This window comes from Abramis brama (genome assembly GCF_963993115.1).
Source record: "Abramis brama genome assembly, chromosome: 16".
NCBI classification, from domain to species: Eukaryota; Metazoa; Chordata; class Actinopteri; order Cypriniformes; family Leuciscidae; genus Abramis; species Abramis brama.
The window spans coordinates 34,755,161-34,764,830 of record NC_139978.1 but is presented as its reverse complement, the minus strand read 5'-3'; the positions used below and the strand labels follow the sequence as shown (position 1 = coordinate 34,764,830).

General features: G+C 45.4%; 1 protein-coding gene across 1 annotated transcript; it reads left to right on the top strand.

Moving 5' to 3' along the window:
- The first annotated feature begins 1,719 nt into the window (after positions 1-1,719).
- LOC311066058 (uncharacterized protein) lies at positions 1,720-8,479 on the top strand. The gene is made up of 2 exons (XM_084087028.1): positions 1,720-1,829; positions 2,348-8,479. Exon 2 carries the CDS (start codon positions 2,554-2,556, stop codon positions 8,467-8,469), a length of 5,916 nt encoding a protein of 1,971 aa, XP_083943154.1. The 5' UTR covers positions 1,720-1,829; positions 2,348-2,553; the 3' UTR covers positions 8,470-8,479.
- The last annotated feature ends 1,191 nt before the right edge of the window (positions 8,480-9,670 follow it).

Below are 9,670 nucleotides of genomic sequence, written 5' to 3'. Positions count from 1 at the left end.
TAATATCATAAAGACGTTCCAAGAACCTTGTTCTAAGAACGTTTTCTATCAATGTTATGAGAACGTTCATCCATCACAAATAATATCATAAAGACGTTCCAAGAACCTTGTTCTAAGAACGTTTTCTATCAATGTTATGAGAACGTTCATCCATCACAACATAACGTCATAAAGACGTTCCAAGAACCTTGTTCTAAGAACGTTTTCTATCAACGTTATGAGAACTTTCATCAATCACAAATAACGTCATAAAGACGTTCCAAGAACATTGTTCTAAGAACGTTTTCTATCAACGTTATGAGAACGTTCATCCATCACAAATAATATCATAAAGACGTTCCAAAAACCTTGTTCTAAGAACGTTTTCTATCAACGTTATGAGAACGTTCATCAATCACAAATAACGTCATAAAGACGTTCCAAGAACCTTGTTCTAAGAACGTTTTCTATCAACGTTATGAGAACTTTCATCCATCACAACATAACGTCATAAAGACATTCCAAGAACCTTGTTCTAAGAACATTTTCTATCAACGTTATGAGAACGTTCATCCATCACAACATAACGTCATAAAGACGTTCCAAGAACCTTGTTCTAAGAACATTTTCTATCAACGTTATGAGAACATTCATCCATCACAACATAACGTCATAAAGACGTTCCAATAACCTTGTTCTAAGAACGTTTTCTATCAACGTTATGAGAACTTTCATCCAGCACAAATAACGTCATAAAGACGTTCCAAGAACCTTGTTCTAAGAACGTTTTCTATCAAATTTATGAGAACGTTCATCAATCACAACATAACATCATAAAGACGTTCCAAGAACCTTGTTCTAAGAACGTTTTCTATCAACGTTATGAGAACTTTCATCAATCACAAATAATATCATAAAGACGTTCCAAGAACCTTGTTCTAAGAACGTTTTCTATCAATGTTATGAGAACGTTCATCCATCACAACATAACATCATAAAGACGTTCCAAGAACCTTGTTCTAAGAACGTTTTCTATCAACGTTATGAGAACCTTCATCCATCACAACATAACGTCATAAATATGTTCCAAGAAACTTGTTCTAAGAACGTTTTCAATCAACGTTATGAGAACTTTCATCCATCACAACCTAACGTCATAAAGACGTTCCAAGAACCTTGTTCTAAGAATATTTTGTATCAACGTTATGAGAACATTCATCAATCACAACATAACATCATAAAGACGTTCCAAGAACCTTGTTCTAAGAACGTTTTCTATCAACGTTATGAGAACGTTCATCAATCACAAATAACGTCATAAAGACGTTCCAAGAACCTTGTTCTAAGAACGTTTTCTATCAACGTTATAAGAACGTTCATCCATCACAACATAACATCATAAAGACGTTCCAAGAACCTTGTTCTAAGAACGTTTTCTATCAACGTTATGAGAACTTTCATCAATCACAAATAACGTCATAAAGACGTTCCAAGAACCTTGTTCTAAGAATGTTTTCTATCAACGTTATGAGAACATTCATCAATCACAACATAACATCATAAAGACATTCCAAGAACCTTGTTCTAAGAACGTTTTCTATCAACGTTATGAGAACTTTCATCAATCACAATGTATAAAAGGCTCTGACATTTCTGGGTGCCTGCCGCTTTAAGACTCTTCTTCGGTGGTTACGGTAGAGGAAGTGTGTAGCTAGTGGGTTGGTTGTGGTTATAGTGAGTTCGGAAATGTATTCAAGTTCAGCAGCATATGTACCTGTGTTGTGTAGTTTCCTTAATCTGTTCTGAATGATCCAGCTTCCAATATTCATGTGTTGAGTTCATGACGAAAAGTAAGTGACTGTCACTTCGTTGTGTTTATGTTTCTATACTGTAGAATTACAATGCATTAACGTGCCCAGCGTGATGAGTGAGATTTATAGCAATAGAAAAATGTTTAAGCTGTAAAACACTGTAGGAAATAATAATTTAACTAATGTGAGCTTTCTGATTTCTAAATTACGTAGTACGTTTATAACATTTAATTAAGAGTTAATATCGTGCTCAGGAGACCATGTGCAGATCCTGTTGTGCAGTAGCCTTTTCTCGCCAGAGGATGTCGCCATTTCTCCTTCTGTAAACCCCTTTTAATATAGTTGAATGTAAACTGGTCAGTGATATAGGAGGTGAAGCTATTATGTGAAGGAAGTAATATCCTCATGTAATTGTTGATTATGTTTAAAGGGACATAGCAATGTTTATTGATATATTTATGTTTGATGATCCTGATTTGTATTATTTGTGTGGATTTATTATTTACGTTGCATAGTAATTTAAGTACCTAATGGTGATTTATTTGTTTCTTTATCAGACTATGACAATATTGGATATTGGAATGTTCTGATGAGTACTGCTGGATCTCAATACAGTTAATAGAAGAAATTACATCTCCTCGTCTTTATTCCTGTGTCCTGACCGATACACCATCCTGTTTACTGGCTAAAACCCTTAATGAACTAGCCCTGCTAGATTACCTCACTAACATTGGTCCTTCGAGCCGGATTAGCAGTATTCAGGATGGAGTCAGATGAAGAGATGTATCCTGATGTGAGACCTAAACGTCAAATACGTCGACCGGTCAGACTTCAGGACTTCGAAGTGGACTATATGGGATATAGTCAACGAGATCAGCATCAATGGGGCCTCTCATCCCCTGCCTTGGATAGGAGGGCGTTCCTCACTCGGGAGGGTCCAGATCAGATGACCACTTTCCAGACAGCCCACCCTCACTCTAGTGGCTTCCCTGGGAATGCTGCTCACCCGGAGATTCCTCAGCTAGCCCCAGACCACAACCAGAGGAGAGATTTGGATGGGCTTATCCAGCCTGCGCGAACACCCTCATTCCATCAGAGCCCATATCTGGATTCTCGTTTCTCTGAGGAAATCAGAGCTATTCGAGAGGAGAATACTAAACTGCTCCAAACACAACAGGCCTTCCAAACGGGCATAAAGGAACTCAATGAAGCACGGCGCGAGATGAAGGAGCTACTGGAGGTAGCCCGCTCACTGAGAGCAGACCTGGTCCAAGTTAATAGCCCAGCCTCAAACTATAGTAATCCCACATCTCCACAAGCCGATGCTGTAGCCTCAAGGAGTTTCACTGTTGCACCACACTCAAAGGAAATGGAGCAGGAGGACTGGCCTGATCCTCCACCCTGGCCTGAACCTGATGAGAACCTTTCAAGAGGGATGTACAATCTCAGGGTCGAGGAACAAGGGCTAGACAGTAGACATCACGGCCTTTCCTCTGAAGTTAGAGTATGTATGCCTTGTGAGCCTCCACTGCCTCCTCAGTATCCCCCTCCTACTTATGATAAAGGGATATCACCATACCCCTCTACACGACCCTCTCAGTTGCTCACACACCCTGCCCCAGCTCATGCACCTGTAATGCAATCAGCGCCTGCCCGAATCTACCATCCTTTAGCAGCCACTGGAGCGGTACATGGCATGCCACCACCTAATCAGTTTATGCAGCCGCCAGGGAATGAGCAAGTGTATCGAGGGCCTCAACCCACAATCCCAAAGTTCATTCACCCGGATCCCAGCGAATTTGCACGGCTTCGCATAGCTCTAGAAAACCTACTCCCATCTAATGCTACAGAACTCTTCAAGTATCAAATACTTGTGGATCATTTAAAGCTGGAGGAAGCTAAGCTTATAGCTGATGCTTATCTAAACTCGCCAACCCCCTACAGTGACACTATGTCAGCCCTACATGACAAATTTGGTCAGCCTCATCAACTTGCCTTAAAGAGGATAGCAAGTGTTCTAGAAACCCCCGAAGTAAGGCGTGGTGATACGATGGCATTCCAGAAGTTCTCTCTCCAGATACAATCTTTAGTGGGTTTGTTGCGGACTCTGGGTCCTGAAGGGGAGATCGAACTCAACTGTGGCTCACATGTTGCTCGTCTGCTGAGTAAGCTCCCTCCGGAACAGAGAGCTGATTTCCGTCGACATCAGTTCAAGCAGTTAGGGGCGACCCACACTCTACATGATTTGGCAGAATGGCTCCGCTATGAATCATGGTGTCAGGGCTTCGACAGTCAGGCTACTGGACGCAGCATAAAGGAAAGGCAAAATGTGAAGACTGATGGTCGTCCTGGAAGACAAACGGTGACCGTCCTACATGGAGCTGGTGAGTCAAAAGAGACCGCATCTTTGTACCACAAAGAGAGTTCAGCCAGCAGAGGGGCCAAGAGTAAAGCTTACTGTGCCTACTGTGAGAGTACTGAGCATTATCTTAGTCAATGCAGTGCGGTCACCAAACTCTCCAAAGAACAGCTTAGAGAGTGGATACGGGTTAACAAGCGGTGCTGGCGCTGTGCACGAACTCATCAAGCCGCTCAGTGCACATTGAAGAAACCTTGCAACATCTGTCAAGGAAAACATCTACTGGCTCTTCACGAGATAAATACAAGAGCAGAGATGGGAAATAAAGATGTAGCCGTTAAAGAAGAGAGCTGCTTAACCAGCTCTGCGGCTGACTCGCTCTACCTGGACAGACCTGGAGCCGGGAATCGAGTCATGTTAAAGGTCGTCCCTGTGCTTGTACATTATGAGGACCGGACACTTGACACCTTTGCGATCCTCGATGATGGGTCAGAGAGGACCATGTTGTTGCCAGCAGCAGCTAAGTTTCTTGGCATAAAGGGCACTCCTGAAGCGCTTCCTTTGCGTACAGTCCGACAGGACATCCAGATCCTCCATGGCCACACAGTGTCTTTCCGTGTTTCACCAGCTACAAACCCTCACACCAGCTATAAGATCAATGGTGCTTTCACAGCTGGCCGCCTCAGCCTAGCACAGCATACTTACCCTATTGATCGCCTGAAGAGGAAATACAAATACCTAAGTGGCATTCCCCTACCTGCCTTAAGAGATGCTCAGCCAACACTCCTTGTAGGCTCTGACAACCCTCAGCTGATAACACCTGTTGAACCAGTCAGACTTGGTCCACCAGGTGGCCCAGCCGCAGTCCGCACCAGGCTTGGGTGGACTCTTCAAGGCCCTACCCCATTCATGGGGCGGCCAATCCAACCTGCACAGTGTCTGTTTACTTCATCTACACCACCAATGGATGAGCTTTACAAGCATGTGGAGAGGCTCTGGCAAGTAGACACTGTACCTTACCGACATGAAAGAGAGGTGACTCGATCAAAGCAGGATCAGCAGGCTGTAGCATTGCTTGAAGCCAAGACGGTTCGTACTAATGTAGATGGAATTCTTAGGTACGCCACACCATTGCTGCGCCATCCAAGCATGCCACCTTTGCACTCGCCAAAGGAGTCAGTTATGCCCATGTTACGTAGTATTGAGAGGCGACTTTTAAAGGACTCCAAGCTAGCGGATGCATACAAGATGGAAATGCAGAAGCTCATTGAAGCAGGTGCTGTGAGGGAAGTAACTGAGGAGACCTCTACCAAAGAAGGATGGTACATCTCACATCATCTCGTCAGCCACAACGGAAAGAACCGCCTGGTTTTTAACTGCTCTCACCAGTACCTTGGGCAGACCCTGAACCAGTACCTGCTACCTGGCCCTACCCTTGGCGCCCCCTTGCTGGGAGTATTACTGAGATTTCGTGAACATCCCATAGCGGTTAGTGGAGACATCAAGGGGATGTTCCATCAAGTCCGCCTCATCCCTGAAGATCGCCGCCTTCTAAGGTTCCTGTGGCGGGACCTGAAGGTGGAAGAACCCCCAAGAACATTTGAGTGGCATGTTTTGCCTTTCGGCACAACCTGTAGCCCGTGCTGTGCGACATACGCCCTGCAGCGCCATGTTGTTGACCACTGCCAGCCGGACGATGACCTGAGATTCTCGGTTGAGAACTGCTTTTACGTAGATAACTGCCTGCAGAGTGTGGGTACGCCGGGTGAAGCTAAACTGCTGGTGGATCGTCTCAGGGATCTTCTGATTTCTGCAGGTTTTGAGTTGCGTCAATGGGCTTGCAACAATCCAGGCGTCCTGAGTCATTTGCCTCAAGAGGCTAGATCTGAAAGCCTGGACCTGTGGCTGGCACAGGATAAGTCCAACCCTCTGGAATCAACACTCGGTCTCAGCTGGAATTGGGCAACCGACTCCTTGGGCTACAAACATAGGCCTGTGTCCTATGAGGTACCAACTCTGAGGAACATTTACAGAGTATTAGCTACTCAATATGATCCCTTGGGTTATATGTTACCTTTCTCCACCCGAGCGAAGCTCATCATCAGGCAGCTGTGGGATAAGAAGCGAGGTTGGGATGACTCTAACTTACCCGCCGAACTCCTGCAAGCCTGGTCCAGCTGGGAGGCTGAACTTGAGTCCTTACCTCTCCTTACATTTCCACGTGCATATGTTCCGGCGGATGCCAACCTTGAGGGTGCCACCCGTGAGGTGCACATCTTCGCAGATGCGTCTGAGCAGGCTTATGGAGCCGTAGCCTACATGAGAACTGAGGACATGGAAGGCCAGATCCACCTGTCTTTCATCCTTGCTCGTTCACGAGTAGCTCCAAGACGTCTGCATTCTATCCCACGCCTGGAGCTTTGTGGAGCTCTGGTTGCAGCGCAGCTGGCTCATGTCCTCGAGAGGGAACTTACCTTGACAGTGGCTCGAACTGTGTTGTGGTCAGACTCCACTACAGTACTAACCTGGCTACACTCCCAGTCTTGCCGCTACAAGGTCTTCGTAGGCGCCAGAATAGCTGAGATACAGGAGTTAACAGAGAAGTGCACTTGGCGCTACGTGGACTCAGCGAATAATCCTGCTGATGATCTGACGAGAGGGAAGACCCTGGAGGCCCTAATAAATCCCAACCGATGGTCTCAAGGACCCCCCTTCCTTCTCCAGAACCCAGCCACCTGGCCAGAGAGACCCAGCACCGAGCCATTTGAGGACAATGTGGAATTCCGGAAGACCACCTTCTGTGGAGTAACGATTACCTCACCAATGTCGATCAGCAGGGATGATAAGGTGTACCAAACCTGGCAGGAGCTCATAGATGCCACTGCTCAAGAAATCCTAGGACAAAACCCTTCAAGCTCACCACCTAATGCTGAAGAGTACCAACAGGCAGAGATGATTGTTCTCCAGCGAGCCCAACAACAGTCATTTCCAGAGGACTACAAGCTCCTTGCAGTTGGGAAACCTGTCTCACCTGGGAGTCGATTACTCACCTTGGCTCCGGAGTTAGATAAATCCACGGACCTCATACGAGTAGGAGGTCGGCTACGACGTTTGGAAGGTCAAGATGACATGACATTGCACCCTGTAGTTCTGGATGCCTCACACCCAGTTACACGCTTGCTTATCCAAAGGTTCGATAGCAACCTGCACCATCCTGGTCCAGAGCGGGTCTTTGCAGAGATGCGGCGGTCATTCTGGATAATCCATGGAAGGGAGGCGATTCGCAGACATCAGCGTTCTTGTGCCGAATGTCAGCGCTGGAGAGCTCAGCCTTCCATTCCCCGAATGGCGGACCTTCCCGTTGCTCGTCTCCGATTACACAAACCCGCCTTCCATTCCACTGGTGTGGATTGTTTTGGACCCATGTTGGTGAAGATGGGCAGACGCCAGGAGAAACGCTGGGGGATAATATTTAAGTGTTTAACAACCAGGGCGGTACACTTGGATCTCCTCAGAAACATGGATGCGGATGCTTACTTGATGGCCCTAAGACGGTTCATCGCCAGAAGGGGGACACCTGCAGAGTTGTTGTCAGACCAGGGGACCAATTTCAGAGGAGGAGAACGGGAACTTAGAGAGGCTTTTGCCAGTATGGAGCCAACCTTGCGGGAACGACTCGCACGTCAGAGGATTAAGTTTCAGTTTAACCCCCCAGCGGCTCCACACTTTGGTGGAGTGTGGGAGAGAGAGGTCCGCTCCGTAAAGTCTGCACTTTACACCTGTGTGGGGGCACAACCTGTTCATGAAGATGTCCTTCTCACCGTTCTCCTGGAAGTTGAGGCAATCCTCAACTCTAAACCGTTGGGTTATGTATCCGCCGACATTGCAGATATCGACCCTGTGACACCCAATAGTCTGCTTATGGGGCGGCCTGATGGATCTCTTCCCCAAGTGGTCTATCCTGAGACGGAGCTCCTGAGTCGCAGACGCTGGAGGCATTCACAAGTTCTCGCTGACCAATTCTGGTCCAGATTCATCAGAGAATATCTCCCTGGGCTGCAGACCAGACAGAAATGGCACTCCACTTCTCCTGAATTACTGGATAAGGCTGTTGTCATGCTGGTGGACCCGCAGCTACCTCGAGCCCTGTGGCCCATTGGGCATGTAACCAAGATTCACCGCAGCGATGATGGATGCATTAGATCCGCTGATGTGGATATCAGAGGACATGTGTACACCCGACCGGTAGCTCGGTTGGTGATGTTGCCAGCTCTCCCGTCAGGGGAGGACGATGCCTCGGTGAGCCCCCCCTCAGCCTGACTGATGAGCTTTTTAATGGAAGCAAATGTGCTTGCACATTTGGGGGCGGCTGTATAAAAGGCTCTGACATTTCTGGGTGCCTGCCGCTTTAAGACTCTTCTTCGGTGGTTACGGTAGAGGAAGTGTGTAGCTAGTGGGTTGGTTGTGGTTATAGTGAGTTCGGAAATGTATTCAAGTTCAGCAGCATATGTACCTGTGTTGTGTAGTTTCCTTAATCTGTTCTGAATGATCCAGCTTCCAATATTCATGTGTTGAGTTCATGACGAAAAGTAAGTGACTGTCACTTCGTTGTGTTTATGTTTCTATACTGTAGAATTACAATGCATTAACGTGCCCAGCGTGATGAGTGAGATTTATAGCAATAGAAAAATGTTTAAGCTGTAAAACACTGTAGGAAATAATAATTTAACTAATGTGAGCTTTCTGATTTCTAAATTACGTAGTACGTTTATAACATTTAATTAAGAGTTAATATCGTGCTCAGGAGACCATGTGCAGATCCTGTTGTGCAGTAGCCTTTTCTCGCCAGAGGATGTCGCCATTTCTCCTTCTGTAAACCCCTTTTAATATAGTTGAATGTAAACTGGTCAGTGATATAGGAGGTGAAGCTATTATGTGAAGGAAGTAATATCCTCATGTAATTGTTGATTATGTTTAAAGGGACATAGCAATGTTTATTGATATATTTATGTTTGATGATCCTGATTTGTATTATTTGTGTGGATTTATTATTTACGTTGCATAGTAATTTAAGTACCTAATGGTGATTTATTTGTTTCTTTATCAGACTATGACAATATTGGATATTGGAATGTTCTGATGAGTACTGCTGGATCTCAATACAGTTAATAGAAGAAATTACATCTCCTCGTCTTTATTCCTGTGTCCTGACCGATACACCATCCTGTTTACTGGCTAAAACCCTTAATGAACTAGCCCTGCTAGATTACCTCACTAACACACAACATAACATCATAAAGACATTCCAAGAACCTTGTTCTAAGAACGTTTTCTATCAACGTTATGAGAACTTTCATCAATCACAAATAATATCATAAAGACGTTCCAAGAACCTTGTTCTAAGAACGTTTTCTATCAGTGTTATGAGAACGTTCATCCATCACAACATAACGTCATAAAGACGTTCCAAGAACCTTGTTCTAAGAACATTTTTTATTAACGTTATGAGAACGTTCATCCA